The sequence below is a fragment of the Limanda limanda genome, chromosome 17 (genome assembly GCF_963576545.1).
Source record: "Limanda limanda chromosome 17, fLimLim1.1, whole genome shotgun sequence".
Taxonomy (NCBI): domain Eukaryota; kingdom Metazoa; phylum Chordata; class Actinopteri; order Pleuronectiformes; family Pleuronectidae; genus Limanda; species Limanda limanda.
The window spans coordinates 7623403-7643552 of record NC_083652.1 but is presented as its reverse complement, the minus strand read 5'-3'; the positions used below and the strand labels follow the sequence as shown (position 1 = coordinate 7643552).

General features: G+C 41.4%; 2 protein-coding genes across 6 annotated transcripts; both read right to left on the bottom strand.

Annotated features, from left to right (window-relative positions):
• Positions 1 to 721: 721 nt before the first annotated feature.
• atxn7l3a (ataxin 7 like 3a) lies at positions 722 to 8041 on the bottom strand. Of its 2 annotated transcripts, none has more exons than XM_061089952.1 (14): positions 7793 to 8041; positions 6988 to 7027; positions 6772 to 6871; positions 6390 to 6522; positions 5012 to 5183; positions 4829 to 4926; positions 4693 to 4715; positions 4555 to 4600; positions 4304 to 4341; positions 4142 to 4210; positions 4017 to 4060; positions 3449 to 3520; positions 2785 to 2921; positions 722 to 2697 (listed from the first exon to the last, which is right to left on the bottom strand). In XM_061089952.1, the coding sequence occupies exons 3-14, from the start codon at positions 6820 to 6822 to the stop codon at positions 2501 to 2503; spliced, it is 1080 nt and encodes a 359-aa protein (XP_060945935.1). In that variant the 5' UTR covers positions 6823 to 6871; positions 6988 to 7027; positions 7793 to 8041; the 3' UTR covers positions 722 to 2500. The 2 variants fall into 2 exon arrangements, with proteins under 2 accessions (XP_060945935.1, XP_060945936.1); XM_061089953.1 differs by having other exon boundaries at positions 7858 to 8041.
• Positions 8042 to 8972: 931 nt separating this feature from the next.
• Positions 8973 to 19061, bottom strand: ubtf (upstream binding transcription factor). Of its 4 annotated transcripts, none has more exons than XM_061089351.1 (21): positions 18951 to 19061; positions 16498 to 16556; positions 15617 to 15789; positions 15415 to 15498; positions 15158 to 15313; positions 15015 to 15079; positions 14762 to 14888; positions 14561 to 14671; positions 14318 to 14451; positions 14089 to 14230; positions 13965 to 14006; positions 13724 to 13834; positions 13425 to 13580; positions 13153 to 13296; positions 12662 to 12772; positions 12480 to 12571; positions 12193 to 12382; positions 12059 to 12106; positions 11889 to 11942; positions 11679 to 11789; positions 8973 to 11588 (listed from the first exon to the last, which is right to left on the bottom strand). In XM_061089351.1, the coding sequence occupies exons 2-21, from the start codon at positions 16532 to 16534 to the stop codon at positions 11487 to 11489; spliced, it is 2190 nt and encodes a 729-aa protein (XP_060945334.1). In that variant the 5' UTR covers positions 16535 to 16556; positions 18951 to 19061; the 3' UTR covers positions 8973 to 11486. The 4 variants fall into 4 exon arrangements, with proteins under 4 accessions (XP_060945334.1, XP_060945331.1, XP_060945332.1 ...); XM_061089348.1 differs by having other exon boundaries at positions 8973 to 11591; positions 18951 to 19060; XM_061089349.1 differs by lacking the exon at positions 18951 to 19061 and adding an exon at positions 18259 to 18651 and having other exon boundaries at positions 8973 to 11591.
• Positions 19062 to 20150: the final 1089 nt, after the last annotated feature.

The window sequence follows — 20150 nt, the reverse complement described above, 5'->3', positions numbered from 1 at the left end:
AACCCTTCCTAAGAGCAGCTGGATAAACAGTAAATACAGCCTTGGATCAAGTGATATGAGCAGGGAGGGCTGGAAGTACTAAAACAAATATTAATTTTATAACCTCCAATGAGGTAATGTTTTTTTCTACATTTGTTTGTGCATGAGTTGATTCAGTACACAGACTACTGGATAGAATTCCAGGAAACTTGGTGGAAAAATAAAGAACCTATTAAATGTTGGCACAGATCCAGATCAGGTGGATGTCCCCCCCCCCCCCCCACACCTCTCAACATTGTATGGAGGATTTTATTTAATTTCTCTTTCTTTAAAATCGCAAAATAGGGGGATTTAAGTAATTTTTGTGAATTTCTCAAGAAACAGTGCAAAGATCATGATGAAAGATAAATTCCACTATAGGTGAAGGGATAGCCCGATACATTTCATGTGAATGCTGATTAAGTGGCTATGTTGTATGATAAATAATTTAGATTATCCCAGCACTTCCCTTTTTTATATTTCTATAATAAGAACAAGACAAGATCATGTGTAGGGTGGTTGGTCGAGGTATTCACTGTACTGACTCTGCTTGTGACTGCATTTACTTGGACCTACATCTATTCTGTTCAACACTGACTATCTAGTCCCAACACCTCTTACCCAAAATCATTTTTGTACAGTCCACAGGTTTTACTTTTATTTCAGATTTTCTACAACAATAACTACAAAAGTCAAGTCGAGGTTTGTTGATGCAATTTATAAAAAAAACACTTCACTACGACATCAAATGTGAAAAGTTGCAAGTACATGATTTTTTAAAGTGCATCCGACCTCTAGAGTCTGAGCATTACAAGATGGAGACTTGTCGGTCAGAATCATGAATGAAAAGCGGAGCAGCAGCACTGATCGACCGACAAACCGAGGAAGAATAAAACAAGAAAGAAAGAATTTACGTCCGATTAATGATTCAAATATCGACTCAAATCATACATGTACTGTACATGTGCCCTAAAAGCCTACAGGCTTGTCAATTATCACAATCTGCATTTACACACAAATAATATACATCACTTAATAGGCAGTGACAAAGGAAAACTTAAATATATTAAAGATGTAAACAGAAAAGCATAGTTTTTTTTAGGTTTGTCTTTTTTCAAATGGCACACACTTTCACAAAAATGTCACATTCTAGGATGCATAGTTTTGTGAAAATATAAATGATTACACACACACAGCCTCTAACCACACACACACACACAAAAAGGTGACATTCCCACTGAATTAGATTCAGCATAAAGAGGCGCACACACACACACACACACAAACTGTGCAATACAATGCTAGAATCACAAAACCACAGATGAGTACTCCAGTATGTCAAGTGTTGAATTAAAAGCAAAAAGGACACGTCAGTAGGTCGTCACCAAAGAGAATCTGAAGGTTTCAGAAAGCCACGGTTAAGACTTCAATTGTTTGTACGTTATTGACTAAAATAGTTTTTAGTTTAAAATGAAATAAGTAGGTGGGCATCTTAAGTCTGCGCTCTCTTTTGTTACTGCTGTCAACAGAGGTTGTCGATCAAGTTCTTAAGTGCATCAGTAAACGCTGTCAGTAAGGAGGCACTTTACTACCAGGTAAAATATTGTTATGGTAGCGGGCGCCTCTCCCTCACATATTGAAGTTTCTCTGAGATGTAAAACATGATGTTTGGAAGTTCAAGGCTTATTCTTGTTCTTATTTTCTGTTTAGACATTAGGAAAAGGGTTGTTATTCTGAATGTATTGTTGTTGTTTGTAGTAGAGTAGTAACTTAGGTTTTTGTTTTGACTTTTCAGGTAACTAGTTTCTAATACTGCTGTCCATAGTCCTCTCTTTTATCGCCCCGTTCCCCTCTTTTGGTTAAAACATTTGTTTGTGTTTAATTATTTCAAACTAAATAACTTAATAAATTAATTTATCAATTTAACCAATACTTCCCAAACTCCCCTGACCTTCTCTTTATCTGCACTGTTCTGAAACTGGAATGATAAAATTAATTTAGAGATGCACCCTTACTAACCATGATCTACACAGGCCAACACAGAGAGACAGAGGAATTCTGAGCCGTCTAAAACACCTTTGGCACTAATTTCTCAGTACGGACAATAGAACCAATTACGTCTGAGCTTATTGATAATTTTCTTTCATAATTAAGTCAATAAGTTGATGAACGTGCCTATGGTCAAGTCGTCCTGATTTCCACCTTCGGGCAACAGCAGCTGTCTCTGTTGACAGAACTGTTCATGATTCCTGAAAAAGCAGAATGTACATTTTGTTGAAGTTCCCTGTTTACCACTCACAGATACTCGGACTGGAGTCTGACACCAAGTGACTGGCCCAGCTTTTAACAACACCGTGTTCTTAAAACAGAATGAATCTTCAGTAAAATGGGGAAGCCTTGTGTTAGGGTTAGGGCTACTGCTAAGTCATGATGAATCCCATCCTGAGTGAAGGGAGGGACTGGCCTGACAAACAGGCTGTCGCTAGTTTAAGTCGTCATAGATACTTGAAATAGAAGGTGCTGAGAGTTTGGGCCTCTTCTTTTTGGTCGACAAGTTGATATTACTCTGAGAGCTGCCGCTGCTGCTGCTGCAGCCTCCAGTCAGACTTCCTCCTCCGCTGTTCAAACCCAGAGACGTCCTCTTCTTCTTCGGCTTCCTTGAGTCTGAGTGGTTGGTGCCTGTGAGAGGAACAGAAAATGATCAATCTAGTGTTTTTAAGCTTCATCATTAAAATATGTTAAGTGGACTGCACAATATCTCCTTACTGGCTTTGGATGAGGCAGAGTCTGTGGGTGAGATATCAGGAGAGTCTTCCCACTGCAGGCGGCTCATCAGGGTCTGTCCATCTGGAAGCTCAAAGTTGTCGCTCTCCACCACTGGGTCTGCATCGGGCAGCGACGACCTGCCAGCAGACACACAAACTACGTCACCAGAGTCCAACTGATGTCAGATATCGACATATCAGCTGATAAAAAAGTTAATTATTTGCAAGATGTTGTTAGCAAACCGCTATGACAAAGAACTGGAATTGAGGCTTGACATTTAACCGTCTAACTCTAGATTTATAAATAAAAAGAAAACACAAATACAACCCCCTGTACAGAAACTTCATGTTGTGTAAAATGTAAACATATATGTAAATTAATAATTTGAAAATTAGTAGTAGAAGTAAGACTGTTACACTGGTGCAGACAATATCTAACTAAAACTTTAATTGCACATACATTTGAAACCAGTGCTTCAGTAAATATAGTAAAGAACCAGTCAAACCAGTAAAGGGACAGTCAAATTTGTAATTGTAATTAACAGCAAAGGATCTTCATGAGGTTTGTCTGTCAATAGTTTCTCCACGTCAAGACCTGTAGCATTTACGACAAGCTTGACATATTATGTAGGGGTGAAGAGGATGGGGGGGGGGTGTACACTCACGCGGACGGCCCCAGGAGGAACAACCTGACGGCCCTCCTCTGTTCATCCGTGTGCTGGGGACATCGCTGAGACCTGGTGGGACACAAGGTGGCATTATACATCCCTGCCTGACGGCCTTAAATGTCCACCACACAGCTTCACAGGTCGCCCCCCCGGTAGTGGGGTCCTGCCAAAACACATGCTTGACCAACCGCGAGAAATAAATCAGTGTGATAAGAACTACTGAAATGACAGACACCATCAATAAGGAAAAATTGTTTGACATGTATTTGAACTCTTTAATTTGGTCCAAGTCTCATCCACCAACACAGAGGAGGCAGGGTTTATCACCTATACTGCAGCAAGCCACCAGGGGGCCGATCAAGATGCAAATTACATGACTGTTTTCATTCAGAAACGTTATTGTGATAAAGCTTTACAGGAGATCCTGACCTCCGAATTTAAATTAAATAACATGAAAACACCAACACAAGGCAAGATGCTTCAGGATTATCGCAAATATTAGCTACACAAATAGCTGTTAATGATTTTTCCCAGATTGAAGAGGTTTCATCAGATTATACATTACCTGGTACACATCTTCTTGGTGTGCTCGGAGATCACCCCACATTGCTGTTGGGACAAACGCTACTTTATTGATCAACGTTTGCAAAAAATTTGAAACATTTTTATGGATTCATATAAGTTGCTTACTGTTGTTAAGAGGGATCTGACTTCATTCGGTCCTAATGTTTCATAACTGATGCCAGTGTTGTAGTTATACTGAAAAACAGATGAGATTATTAATAAAACTGTGCATTGTGTTTACACTTATAAGATGGAAGAAGTCTATCACTTGAAGGTAACACTCTTCACCTTGTAAGGCTCTGAGGTGATGCTGCTTCCGAGATCACCTGGATAAACGACAAGTGTTAGCCCTGTGTACATGCACACTCTAAAGATATTGTTGGTAATTTCAACTTTATTTATAGGACAGTAATCATGGAATAGGGAGAGAGAGTGGGGAAGACACACAGCAAAGGGTCTGGTCAGAACTGAACCCACTGCCCGGGCAGGAGGAACCAAGCCTCTTTTGGACAGAAGGAAATAAAACCTGATACACTCACCATTTTTGTGTTTGAGAGATTTGGATCTTCTGGGGGAATTTTGATTCTGCTCAAAGAAAAACATTAAGCTTTAATTACCTCTTTCTTCACGTGAAAACATGTAAACATTTACAAAGTGCAAAAGGAATGCAAACATACCTTATCTGACTTTCGCTTCTTGGCTGTAAAAAAGAAATAAGAAGTTTCATTATTATGAGAAAGAAATCTAGAGTTTTCCCTATTAATTCCCTTTCTACAGATGGCATTTAACTTCAGTTATTTTCAGCTGCTTCACCTTTTTTTTCTGCCCCATACGACCAGTCGTTATCATTAAGGTCATCATTGTCTTCCTGGTCACTCTCTGATTTGTTCATGTTATTATTAGTGGCCAGCCTGTTGGAGAGGTAAAGAGTAACATCATAAGATCTTCACACATATTTGGAATCAATGCTAAACTGTAAGCCCTCTACTAACCCACCTGCGGCTGGCAATGCGACTGCTGTTGCGTCCCATGCCGAGACATTTCTCCAAGTGTGGAGCGAAGCGAGAAGCTGCTATCAGTCTTTTGCAGTTTGGACACTCGCACTCTTTGTTCTTCCACTGGTTGTAAACCTGCCCAAAGATGTCCACTCCTGGTTGGTCCACAATTTCTACAAGAGTAGAAAAGGCAAACTGTAAACAAACACGGCAAAGACAAGCAAGCTGCCCGAGACACAAAAACAGACTTAAAAGGTAATGTACACAGAATATTCCCTAGATGTCGCACCAGAACCTGAATCTCTGACCTAAACAAATGCTTTGTGTTCACAGCATAAACTGTAAGTAAAGATATACGACCATAAAAGGGAAGCCAAAGCGTCTCTATACTGCAGCCAGCCACCAGGGGGGCACGTCAACTGATGTACAGCACAGAGATGCTTTGGTAAAAGTCAAATAATGTTTCACAAATATTTTTTTGGTCAGTTCACTTAGTTGTAATCACACTGATGTGTGTTCATGTATTTATTTACCCAATAAGTTTGGTTATTATTAGTTATTTTGTGCTATACAACTGGGTTGAAACATCATGATTGACAGCTGAGACTGATTCATGATTGATCGGCGGGACCTCCATACTGCGGATCCACCCCGATCACTACTGTGCAGACTCTGGCATCAAATAGGCAAGATGGCAGTGTTTGTATCTGGGATATTTTAGCTTAATTTCTGAAAAGATGTCTTTATATAGAGCCTAAGGTTCAAGGTGTTTTCTATACAGTCTTGGTTGGGAAGCTATTTAAAAACACATAAAGAAGCACAACAGAATAAGGCTTTTATAAAGGAGGGAGCAGGTGAACTGGACATATACCATGACGTGGATGTAAAAACTCGTCAGCTGACAGGTGCATCTATCAGAGTCTGTGCCTTTGTGTGAGACGCTTTGCTCTATTAATGTTTTTGTGAACTTGTTTCAAGGTTGCCGGAAAAAAGGCGATGGCCTAGAAATAAGTTTCAGTGGCAGACTGAAACCTGCATGGCAATTAGCAGCTAGTTGGCGTGGGTAGTAAACTTTTGCATAGCTAAGCTGTGCTGTATGAAGCCTGTAGGCCGTATAAGAATGAGTTAGCCGCAACGTTTCTGCACTATGGTGGGCAGGTGACAGTGTTTGTCTGTGCCAGACGTTGCACAGAAGAAAAATGAATGACTCTACTCAGGTCTTATATGTAGCTCACTACCATTTGCAGTTGACACCATCTCGCCTTATAATCATAGGAAGGGGGCGGCAGGGAGGGGAGAGTGTGACTTCATTCTTCGGATGCTATTGCTCCACCATATCTTTCTCAAGCACATAAAACCTTTAAATAAGTGGCACTAACCGAACTCCTTCATGCTCTCTTGGTCCGTTTCATCCAAGAAGAAATGTCCATGTTTCACAGCACGATGTACTTCAAAACACAGACCCAAACAGGCATCTTCCACCAGCTCAGAGTAGATGTCATGGACCAAGGCCTACAACATGAAAAATAGTATTTGACATCAACGCAAACATCATGATGGAGTAAAAAAAAATCTGATAAGTGTGATGTTTTAAAGAAAGCCAATAACTGTAAACTTGGTGTCGGAAAGGGACTATGAAGGTTTTTGGACATGTTATAAACTTTATGCACAGATTTCTAAACTCTGACCCTACACATTTACACAGTGGACTGTCTTTCCCATACTCAATACATTCTGTATCTGTGTAGATCAGTGCCTCACCTCCAGCTTGGTGTTGTCTGGGCCTGACAGGGGCATATCCTCCATTTTCATTTGAAAATCTGTGTTGGAAATCTTGATAGCAAGGTAATGAGATGCTGGCCTGTGGATTTAGAAAGTAGAAAACAAACTTACGAGTCATAATATGGTCAGTGACTTACTAGTTTACAGATATGCAACAATCTGTTGTCAAGGAAAAACAGCTCGGAGAATACTTACTTTAAAATTGTTTATGAATGTTTGTGGATCTGTCTTCATTCTGTTCAACAAAGGAAAATAATTGTCAGATATTGGGCATTGAACTAGTTTATGGGTCTTTTACTTATCTTCTTAATTTGTCAATTGATTGTTATAAACAAAATGTACACAAATATCACGCCATCAAGTTCTTAGAGCTCACCATAACACCCCTACGCGTTTTTTTTTGTCAAGCCTATATTCAAAACTCAAAAATGTTCACTTTAATATGCAAGTAAACTGAGAAAATAGGAATGTTTTCCAGCTGAAATCTTGGAAATATATCCTCTTTGTCTTGTGTAGTAATAACATCTGGTTTGTTTTGGAGTCAGTGGGTCACATGACATAGAGGCCATTAAAATCTGCATTTAATTACATCATTGCTTCACCTAGAGCCATCTTCAGAGCGATCAGGATCGATCATGGCAGGAAGCAGAGCAGCTCAATGCGTCAGGTGTGATCTGGGATATCATGCGTACTTATTTACACTATATAAACACAGCGAAAAGGCTGAATCATGATTCACAAAAGATAGATTACATACAGTATATAAACTGTAGCACAACACTAGCTAACCTTAATAGAAAAACATATAAATACAGCTAACATAATGTCAGTTTGTTAGCACTATGGTTACTTTTTGGTTTTAGCATTTGCTAGCTGGTCATGCTAGTTTATTACTTTAATGTAAAGGGTGAGATTATGTGGAGAAAGGCACACGTGACATGTAGTTAGAGAGGAGATGTTATATTTTTCATTTCACCCACGAACCCCAGTTTCCTCTCACCCTGAAAACTCAGCCTGAAGCAGGCAGCTTCTCTGAGGAAGACAACAGGACCGAGTCACTCACACACAACACGCCGGCGAGAAGCTGCTGTCCAGCTGCAGCCATCTTCATGTCCCCGGCCAAAGTGAAATGTCAGTCAGATGCTCAGGCTGGTGTCGCAGGTGACGGTTAAAATGACGGTGAAAAGCCGCCTGACGAAGAGGAGGAGGAGAAGGAAGAGGAGGAGGAAGAGAATGAGGATGAGGCCACCGGAGCGGAAACAAACAACGACACAAACACCGGCTTCCGGTTCAGGTTTAAAAATAAAAGCCACACATTCGAGAGGAAGGCGTGTCAGAGGGGAAGTACGTAAATGTACCAAAACAAAAGCACGAATCCTGCATTCAAAATAGTACTGAAGTGAAGGAATAAAGTAAAGGTAATATTACTAAAAATAACTACAAAGGTAATCTTAAATCTGCCATGACGCAGGTCACCTGAGCTCAACTTTGCAGTTACACATGATATTCATGAACAGATATAATATTTATATATATAGTATGTGGTATAGTTGTATAAAATTCCATTACATACTTTATTGAAGGAATTTAAGTAAAACAATTTAAAAATACCTGCATTCAAAATGTTACTTCAGTAAAAGTATCTCAGTGATAGTAATAATATAACCTGAATACAGAAGATTACTTTAGTTAAAGTGTGTAACTTAAAGTACCAATAAAATACCTGCATTCAAAATATTTCTTTTGCTAAATCTGGTAAGTAAAAGCACTAATAAAATAGCTGCATCCGACTTTTATTAATAAACAAATTCAAACTTTAGTAAAAGCATGTAACTGAAAGACCTAGTTAAATACCTGAATACAAAATATAACCTAAGTAAAAGCATGTTAGTAAAAGTACTAATATATACCTGCATTCAGTAGATTAATATAGTAATGACATGCAAGTAAATATATTCACTGCAGAAAACGGTGTCTGTGAATGAAACCCTTAAATCTTAAATTCATTGTTTTCTTGGTTAATTACTTGTTTGGTTTGTAAAAAATGTTCTTAAGGCTTCATCATCCAACAGTCCAACCCTCAAAATTATTACACATCAATTCAATTTCATGGATTTTCATCAAGCATCATTATTGAGCTACATTCTGTCTGCTTATTTTAACAGAAAACACTTCTCTAATTGTTAAAGATATTTTTTTTATTTGTCCAAATACTTGAACTACAAGGACATGAGAGCACCCTCAGCTATAGAAAACATCAAATTTTGTCAAATGGTCAGCAGTACAAACTTGTAAAGCTTTGCAGTCTTAGATATTTCTATAAACCAACAGAAGGGAGAGAAGAAACAACAAAAACAGGTGAATTCAACCAAAAGTTCTCCCCTGTGAGTGAAAGGCCCACTGGCCCCAGAAGTCACAGATGAGGGTTTGCCAAATCAAAGACCTAACAAAACAATAAGCACTCAATACAAAAACAGTATTTACAAAAAATTACAAGTTTTTTTTTCTTATTTTGTCGTCATTTACCCAAATTCCACGGGCAACTTGTTTTCCCCCCCAAATCCCTTTTACAAACTCCCATCAATCGATATCAGCAATCACTTTCCTTTTACCTCCCCCAAGTTATTTAAATGCCCCAAGCTGGATTTATTTCAGTTTTTGATGACTTATAATTGTCAAAATCAGTCTATTACTAACAGATTATCAATATTTGCCATGTACTCATCTGTATGCAAAGCTTCAATGACAGTATTTGTCCGTTTTCAGGAAACAAATGACACGACGGTGCAGAGACGAAGAATTACCAAAGAACTTTGGAGAGAGAAAAAATGAAAAAGATTTAACAATATCTACATTCATGGTGTTGGTATGACGTCCCCACACAGGCACATACATGCAGGCTGCCGCCACATCAGGGGATGCAACATAACAGCAAAAAAATTAAGCTAACAAAAAAAACACAAATACACCCTCATATATACAGTTATGTGCATATGCACACAAACTCACACAGAGGGACAGATTTACATTAAGTGCACACATTTTTTTGGGAAAAGCATGACATAAATCCAGATTGGATTAAAGTCAATACCATAACAATTTCAAACAAAAGAATAAGAGATGGAACCACACAACTGAACAGCCACAATAAAATCCAGATGAATCAGAACTGCTCACAATTAAAACAATCTTATTGACCGTTCATACAAACTGTAAAAGAACAATAAAAAGATGATAGAGAAGAAACACACACCAACTGTATGACAGTCCTTAAAAAGTCAGATTGAGCTTAAAATATGGAAAAATAGTGACAAATTGTAAACACTGTCACTACCTGAACGGAACAAACTGAATTAACAGAGATTGTTTCGGACTCGAGAATGTGTGCGCGATGACTAGTAACACTTTAATTGACGGACACATGGCAACAGATCCTGTAGTGCCTATAAACATTTCCACCACCATTGAGACTTTTTGTTTTCTAAACGATGGATGCAAGAAGAATTTCAAGGGACGGAGGAGCCGGCAGGCCACAGTAAGGTCGACCAATGATGCTAAATTTAAATTTTACAGATATGACACTGCTGTAAATGTGCTCAGTAAGGTGTAATGGCATACGAGTCAAATCTGAAACTGCTATGAAATGTTTTTTATTGTAATTACTGAAGAAAATTATTACAAATGTAATAGATTGCTTTGTATCTCAGATCATCTCCTTGTGGCATCTCAAGCAAATCTCCTTTTAGCTTGTTTCTGTTACAAAGTGAGTCAATGTCAGTTTCAGCTTTGTGTTCAAATGTTTGCTGCACTTCACACTAAACCTGAAATTACAGCTGGGCGAAGCCACAACTGCAGCAAATAAGTTAATTTCCCATAAATGTACTTTTAAAAAGGAGTTTTGGTTTCGTCAAAAAGCCTCATTACACCCACTTCAGCAACAATAAAACATGAAAAACTCAAGGGGAGTAAACATTTTATAGGCACCGCTTATTTCAAATGAAAACAAATGGGTAAATAACAAGTTCTGAAACTTTCCAGCAAAAAAAAAAAGACATTCATAATGGCTTGGTTTTTCCTGAACAAATACCACCTCTTTAAGAACCAAATGATAAAATCTACATCACAAATTGAGAATAGAGAACAAAGCAACAGTATTCTGGAGGAAAATAAACGTTAAAAAGGAAACATTCTGAAGAGTGCAATTTTTCAGTGCCCCGCACACACCCCTCCCTAAAGTGACCCCCCCCTTACTAGATTATTTGGCTCCATGAAGCCAGTTGACAACTCATGCCATCTGTCGTTAACTAATCACCAGAATAAGAGAAGAAACACTGGAGGGACGTTAAAACTCAAACTTTAAACCACTGAACCTGTGAATCAAGATTGAAACCAGCGGCAGAACTATTCACGACATCCTCAAACCAGTGGGATGCTGTTTTTGGCATAATGTCAGCGGCCCGTTCTGTGAGTTGACCATCACAGCGGGGAGGGAACGAAACTGATATTGGACATAAGGGCAGGGTCCCTCCGTGAGTACAGGTCAGTGACGCGGCAACAAAAAGTGGGCGAATGTGAAATGGATGAGGCAATGCAGGGGCTCCCTCTGGTGGTGGGAGGAGAGCAGGGTTGGCACAATGGCAGAGCTCCCCGGACTCTTGGCTCAGCTCAGCTCAGTTCGTCGACGACGGCCCAGTTCAGTCCGAATCAGAGTCTGATGACGCCTGTGAATTTGAATCGCTGCTGCTGTCATCTGACTTGTTCTCTTTGTCGTCCGCCTCATCGTCGTCCTCCTCGTCCTTCTTCGAAATTGGAACAAAAAATATCATCAAGCACCTTCAAGATCAAGTTATTCCCACTGTGTGCGACAAATAATGAATGTCACTCACGTCCTCGTCGTCATCATCATCGTCATCTTCGTCATCCTCGCTGGAGGAATCTGCGTCAGAAGAAGCCTTCTCCGGCTCATCCTCATCATCCTCTTCCTCCTCCTCCGTGTCCTGGGAGAAAAGACATCCATCAGATTTGGCTAAAAATGTACGAACAGCTGGATTATGATTCTGATGGATGGAGACAGAAGAATCAGAATCCACACTCACAGATTTCTTGAACTTCGCTACGGGGCCTCCTGGTTTTGCTGTCGTTCTCCTTTTCTGAAAGGTCAAAGGTAAAAGGTGTCAAAAGAAGCGGGGATGTTTATAGGAGGTGCAGTGCTGTTCATTTTCTGATCTCGAATGCGACAACCAAGACAGCAAAATAAATGACTTACTTGTGAAGTATATTCTTTGTAGGTGTTTCTCTCTTGTGAGGACAAGCTCTGCATGGGGATAGAGGTGTGTTAAACAAATTCTTTTTTAGAGGATAATTCATGACTCAATCAAACCCCAAACAATCAGTCCATACCGCAAGCCACTGTTCCAGGATGCCTTTATACTGCCTCTGCTTTTCCTCAGCAATCTTCTTGTAACGGTCCTTGTCCTTCAGTGATAACCTCTGCCAGCGGCTGCCGATCTCAGTCATCCGCTCTTTCATCGGGAGGTGATTCAGCTCTCCGTTGGACAACATCTCCTGAGAGAACTTCTGATATCCGTTTCTAGAGTCAAAAGCAATGGGGAAAAAACATATAAAATATTTGCGATTCTGTAACTATGCAAAAGTTTGCGTGGATGAACTGGGTGTGACACACTTACGATGGTGGTTTCTTGGGTTCACCCTCAAACTTGATTTTCTTCCCTGAGGCGATGGCGGCAGCAGCAGGTGAGCGCATCTCACACAGGTCTCTCTGTTAAAGCGAGATCAATCACTGGTTGGCTCTCAGTGGAATTGTAAATGAATATTAAGGAGTCCTGCTGAACAGAGATGATGATGATACCTCATATCTTTTCTGATCTTCTGCTGCCTTTTTGATCCACATAATCTTCTCTTTTTTCTCCATGATGCTCCAGGTGCCTTCCATGGCTTTCTGAGCCTTTGGTCGGTCGCTCTGCAAGAGAACACAAACACATGTATTAACATCTTTATGCTGAAAGTCGTTTGTTACAGAATCATAAACCTGTGGTTAATTATGCTAATGAAGTCATGTTTTCACTGGTTTGATGCTGTATTACAAGAATCAGGGTTCAAAAAATATTTTTTCTTCCTTTAAACAGTGTGAGAAAAGGCATTGGCTGAAGTGTAAGCTCTCCAAGTTCCCTCCTAGTTCATTATTTGTTGGAGTGAGACTGCTGTGAATTCCGCTATTCTCAATGTGAATGTTATATCCCAACATTGGAAATTAAAAATTGACATCCTAACCCTTTAGCATCACAAGATGGCCATAACCAACCACCAGATGTACCTCTGGAAACTAGGAGTCATGCCTACCTTAAATCTGGCCAGATAGTCTCCTATGACGCTCTGTTGCCAAATGTCCTGAGCAGTCTTAGGTGGGTCTGGCAGACTACGATCTTCCTTCTCCTTCTTCACTGACTCTGCCTTTAGGACCGTCTCCAGGCGTTTGTACTTTTCCTGAATAACCAAGACAAAATCATTTATTTAAAATACTGGAAAATGTAATTACATCATAAATCAGTGTGATTTGGCTCTACTGACGGGGCATTTCTGTATTTTCTTGCAGTATAATATTTACTGTTTACCTTCTTCTTATCTGGCAGTTCATTCCACATGCGGGCCAGCAGTCTGGTGAGTTCACTGTCAGAGAGGTCTGGTCGCTCTTGCTGGAGCTTGGGCCGTTTTTCCTCAGAGAAGATGAACATGGCGGAAATGGGCCTTTTGGGTTTCTCTGGGCTGGCCTACAGATATAAGGCAAAACAAAATCAGAGAAGGAAACTACAACATCTACAAATTGCAACCTAAGAAAACCAGACAAACGTAACCACTTAGAATATAACCACTTGTAAAAACTGGGTTGATGTTGCCGTGTACAAATTCATACCTTTGCTTTCGTGTTTCTCTTTTTGGCGGCAGGGCTGCCGGCTGCGCTACCCTTCCTTAAACCAAACTTATCCTCGCCCAAGACACGCTGCTGCTCCTCCACTGACAAACTCTACAAGGGACCACAAAGCAGAGAAATGATAAACACAAAACTCTTACAGCAAAAAAGTAAAGCACAAACTATAACTGTCAAAAAAACTCAGAGAACATAAAAAACATGATAAATAAAATGTGAGACTTACACTGAGAAATCTGTTCATGTCAATTTCATAATCTTTCTTTCTCTGAAAAAAAAAAAGAAGAACATGTTAGGATTAAGCTGATCGACCTCTTTTCTGATATAATGCGATTTGATTCTGAACTGACTTGTTCACAGCGTTTCTGATAAGCGTCCTTCTCGTTCTGCTTGAGCAGCTTCCACCGCTGGCTGCACATCACCATGCGCTCCGTGCTGGGTACGTCCTTCATGCTCGACATCAACTCGGCGCAGAACATCGAGTATCCATTCCTGAACGCACACACATAGTTTGGTCTAAATAACTCTGCCACGACCAGAATCATCTTGATGTGTGAGCTACTTTTCACTACAACTCACGGTGGTGGTTTGTCGGGTCGGCCGTCAGATTTGTCCTTCAGGTGCCTCTCAGCCTTTGTCAGGGTGGACTTCACATAATCCCCCTGAACCATGTTAAGCTCTGGGTGCTTCTGGATGTAATCCCGCATTGTATGCTAAATTATTAAAATGGACACAAACCGTTTAAAAGGACGAAAATGATTCACAGACACATTGTCACCATCATAAGAACTTGATAACACATCACCCTTATTGTGGTCTCACCTCATACAGTTTCTGCTGCTCCAGAGACTTTGCGATCCATTTCAGCCTTTTTTTGTCGGACAGTTGAGTCCACTGTTTGCCGAGACCCTCCTTAATGTCTTTGGTGGTTGCCTGGTGTCAAACAGAGAAAATTAACATCTGTAGAACCTAAAGTCTTAGTTCAAGAGGCTGTATATTGTGCGCAGTAGCAGCAAAGCTTACATCTGGGCGTGTTTTGAGGACGGCCTTCTTTTCATGGTTGTACCACAGCTGTTGAGGCGTCTTGGCCTTCTCCGGAACATTTGAACCTTTCTTGGCCATGCTCTCCACAAGGTCCGGGTGATCTTCCCTGCATTACACACAATAAGGCAGCATTGAAATACAATTATCCTCTTTAAATGTGCAAGTGTTCAAGGCATATTAAAACCAATGTTATTGCTGCATAATAATGAGGACTAGCAATAAGTAATCTCACCTGAACTTCATCATACAGCCGACAAACGATTCTTTGTCTCTTAAGAAGTCCTCAACGTATTTTTTCTGAAGAAAAGAAAATGTTTCATTAGATTATATGTTTAACGGTACCACAGTCAAAGTTATTCACAAAGTTAAACCTACCTTCTTCTTCTCAGGTAACTCTCTGTACTTCTTTGAGAGGATTTTAGTGAGATCTAGATTGCTCATCTCAGGGTGCAGCTTGGCATATTTGGCCCTCTTTTCCATGAAGAAGCGGAAGTATGGAGTCAAGGGCTTCTTGGGGAAATCTGGATGTTTCTATATATCATGGGTAGAAAATGGGAATTCAAATTTTGAGTTATCTTCTCAAACGGCAAGTTGTTAGTAAAAATAAGTCAAGCAAAATATTTTTAACTCACCTTTATTTTCTTGCCCTTGTAAGGGTTCTTGATGTAGTCTTTAGCATCAAAAATCAGTTCTGTCAGAGTCCTGAATTTACGAATCTGTGGACAAAGCAGAAAAATTAAACCAACATTATCTTAAGGGAGCACTAAACTTGACTTACAGCAAACAGGAAATCTCGCATCACAAATAAAATCAATATGAATTTAACCGACTTGCCTCTTTAGAGACTTCCAGCCACTTCTGCCTACACATCTCAGCTGAGAAGGTGTTGAAGGCCACCTTCTGCCAGTCGAGGTGGGACTCTGATGTTTTATATTTCGTCATGTCTTTCTCAGGAAGGGCCACTTGCATGGCCTCCAGCAACTTAAAGAGGTCATCCTGCGTCCATACTGTCGATGATGCAAAGAAAAGAAAAAAATCAAAACACAATAATAAATGTAGAGATGACCATTTATGGTGTGACCTGTTACAAAACGAGCAGTAGTAAACATTAAAAAGTCTAGAGAAATGTTTCGGCAAGATCTGCCACATCATTAAACTGATTAATGATGATTCCCTTAATAATTGGTGGGTCTTTAATGTTTGAGAAACCAGTGAAAAATGATCATCACAATCCTTTAAAGGTTACAAATGCATGTTTGGTCCTACTATTGGAACAACTCCCCAAAATGTTTGGTTATTGATCACAATGGAGAAGCAAGAACCGCAATTTTTTAAATATTGTGAATTGATGCTACTACGGAGGGAAAAAAAATTATTTTTTGATCCTGTAAGCTTGTATTTATTTCACTCATTGGATCTTCAGTAGCCAAGTTATATACATATTTTCATTTATTTCACTCATTGACCAAAAACTATTCAAATGCAAACACAAAATAATCTTGAATGAAAAGGAGCAGAATGAAGAAGAATAATATTATAAGACATTAATTGGTAGATAATTCAATTCAGTCATATTTCTAGGACGATTATGCTGTTGAAAGATAACATGATTAGTTGTAAAGGGATGAATAATCAAAATGTATTATATAAGTTATGTAAGAAATATTTGTAAATATAAATAAATTTCTATAAAAGGGGAAAGTCCAAGACCCCACCTTGCACTGGTGCAGCTACCTCCATGTCTCCATTCATTTGTGGTCGTTTTGTCTCGAATCTACAAAAGCAACAAAAATCAAGTTATGAAACATGATCTCTCATTGTCATGACGTTTAATTCAAAAACAAAACACAATCCTCATTATGCACAAGTCGTGATCGGCTCCCACACCAGAATAGTTGTGTTTTTTAAATTGCGGGACTTTATAATAATGTTTTTTTTTTTACGTGTTTAATATTCATGTGATTTATATACCACACCATAAAAAGGAGTCATGACTGTGATCCCGACGTGAAAGTGTCGTTTCCAAGTGGTGGATGTTAAATTCGCCTCGAGATAATGGTTTATGATCATTACACCGCCCCTTAAACGTTTACGCTACATGGTGAGACATAGGCGATCGCTTGTGACGGCTTCAAATCTCAAATAACCCTGCGCAGGGCTTCATCTAGCACCAGCTAGCTCCGACACCCGGACTCTCCTGCGTCAAGCTAATTTCTCCAAGCGGAATTTGGCGCATGACTACTCCTTGTTCCAGGACTAAAGTATCGTGGAGGCACCGCAGCGACCATTTTACCCTCGCCCTGGTCCGCTCGGTAATGGAGGACTTCGTGTCGGAGCGGAGGTTGGGGAGGATCCACGGAAGGAGGAAGCGAATGGACGGACAGGCAGCTGGAGGCAACCAGCTGACCACGGACTGGGGGGATACGCTTTCGGTCTCCGTCGAGGGGGAATGGCGGCCGGGAAGCACTGCGGCCAAATGCGCCACTCGACAGAGGCAGCTCACCACCGTCGGAAGCGGATCTAGCTCCGCCGTGCAAACCCATAATCTCCCCCTCCACTGTGTCACTCCGACTGGGGCTCTGAAAAATATATCTAATGTTCGGTTTCTTTCGTTTAGTGTGTTTGAAAGAGTGTTCGAACACACGTTTAGTCCGATTTTTAACGTTTTAAGAGGGAATTGGAGCGCAAAACATGTGCATTCTTCAGCGAGGCGTAGCCGAGCCTCGCTCCATGATGGCGGCTGCTCGTTGTTCATCGTGTCCTTGATGGCCCCAGCTCAGTGTGGCGTCTGCCGTGTGACCGAGCTCCACCAAAACTCCAAATAAAACCATTCACATCACCACAGATCAGACTTAACGTAAACGTCGAGTTGTTTATACGTCAAATTTGTTATATTTAATTTTAATTTTCACATTACAACGGGAACCTGGGACATTACATGACCAAGGACGCCTTGGCACGACAAATGGTGCTTAAATCGGGCATTTCTCCTGCACAGCCGAATTTTAGAAACGTTCCTGTTTACTACAAAACTTAACTCATTTACATTTAATAACAAACCCGTTTAGTAGAGCAGGAGCACATAAACGGGACAAATCGTTTGAAATTGTTATTAAACATCTGTCGTTTTACGTAGAGCTAAACGAGTTTAAAAAAAGCCCAAAATGAAGCCGAGGTCAGGTTTTTGGAACAAATGGCCGGAGAAATGCACGGCGGTGGGTCGGAGGGAGCTGCGGAGGCACGGGAAGAAAGAAGAAAATGGAAAATATGTCTCACCGTGCAACGCTAGCGACTCGACATTACAGACTGAAAAGATGGAGTTTAATGGTATCTGTTAAGTTCCTGCTCGGTTTAAAATCTGTTTAAAATCGAGAATTAAACCTCCATGAGGGGAAAAGCGTCAACAACCGAGGCTGAGCGGCTTCACTGGCTCCAGGTCCGCCATGCTTCAGCTCTGCTCGACGAGGAAAACCTACCGTGACAAGGTCCAATGGCGCACTGCAAACACGGAGGAACAGAGCCCGGACCTACGAGCCCAGGGCGGTGCAGACTCCCCTTCCCTTCGACCCCGAGCGGCAGCTAGCGAGCAGGAGGAGAGAGGCGGGTTCTCCGCGGCTCGGTCGTCGGCGGTTCGAGGGGGTGAGCAGCTCGGCGCGAGAGAGAGAGGGGGAGAGAGAGGGCGAGTGTGTGCACGGTGAGATATTACACCCAGATCCCTGATGGCTAACCGAGGGAGGCGGCGGGCTGTTCCGCCGACAGCCGCATGGAGGTCTCTGCGCGGAAACCACCGCTGAGTCCCCCCCACGCGGATAGCCCGGTTCCCAGCGCGAACAGTCGAGTGTTCGCGGGGGTAGTTCGCACAAGCACAACCGCTGGGTGATGTTATTTTTTAACGAAAACACCACATTCACCCCCAGGTCTCACACGCAGCCTCTTGCCCGCTTTAAAGGACAAGAAAATCGGGTATGGCCGACCTAGCTCGTCCGTGCTCCGCCTCGGCGGTTCGTTGCTCTCGGGGCCACAAAGACTCAACCGACCGCGGCGTTTTTTTCCGAAATAAAACAAAAACATAAACGCGTATTTTAAGGGGGGTTCGTATTATATTCTAATAGGTTTTCCGCGTATTCTCGTCGTGTTATGCCACCGGGCGGCCGCTGCGCTGGCTTACCTGTGTCTCGGCGCTCGGCTCGGCGTGGTAGTGGAGGAAGAAGAAGGGGAGGGTTGAACCACAGCCAGCACTGCGCCGTCGGTCCGGGGCTCCGGTCCCCGCAGAGATGGTCCTTCCCCCCCGCCTCCATCTCTCTCGCCGTCCCCCTCCACTCAGCAGCTCCTCTCCAGCCAACCGTTTCGCCACGCCGGGACGTCCACACTTTTTTCCCCGGGTTGTCTCCGAACCCAACCGGGGGCGATTATTCGGTTCTCTCCCGGAGAGCGACCCTTGCCTCATCTCGCGGCCGAACTTTGCAGTGTCTAATCGGGGTTAGACACATCAAGTTTCATGGAAGCCAAACATGTGCCAGTGATGATTGAAATCAATGCCTCACCCCCGCACACTTATACGTAGTTGACATAATAATCTATATAAATATTTTTTTAAATCTCAATGTCTCAGCGGTGAGCACGTCGCACACGGCTCCACCGGCTCCGTGTCTTTGCACTTTGCTCGCTCCCTCTTTGAGGAAACTCTTGCGGCTGTTTGACAGCTTCATTTTAACGCGGCGTGTTTTTTCTTGTCAACTCCACCTTGTGTGTTTGTGGGCGGGTCCCTGGCTCGTCCAATCCCGTCACTCCCACCCGGGCTCCGCAAATGACTTCCAGCCACTGGGCCTCGTTAAGCCCTGCTGCCTTCAGCGGCGGTGGGAAAACTCGACAGGAGCGAGTTTTTTAAATATAGTTAAATAAGAAAATCAAATATAGATTAATATATTTAAATCAGCATGTATACATTAGACAGTCAACACAATGTTTAATTTTAATATTTTATTGTATTTTTTTGTTTTATTGAACAGAGAAAATATGCATTGCTATAGATCTATGAACACAAGTACAGTTATTTCAGCAAAAGTTTTAGCAAATTGGTTTTGATTGATACTACACTTACCTTCTCTTCAGTCATCTTTTCTCCTCCTCTTCTCCTCTCCTCTCCTCTCTCTCCTCCTCTTCCCTGCTTCTCTTCTCCTCTCCTCTCGCTTCTAGAGATAAATCAAAAGTATATTAAGTTAGGTTGTGATGATTTAAATGGGACTTGTCTTAGGATGATGTAAATTGAAAAAATAAAAGGATGATGGGGATCTACCGAGCAGGCCCACTGTGCACAGGCCTAGAGTTTTGAGATGTCTAGGAACCCATGGGCCCCAAAATGGCCACA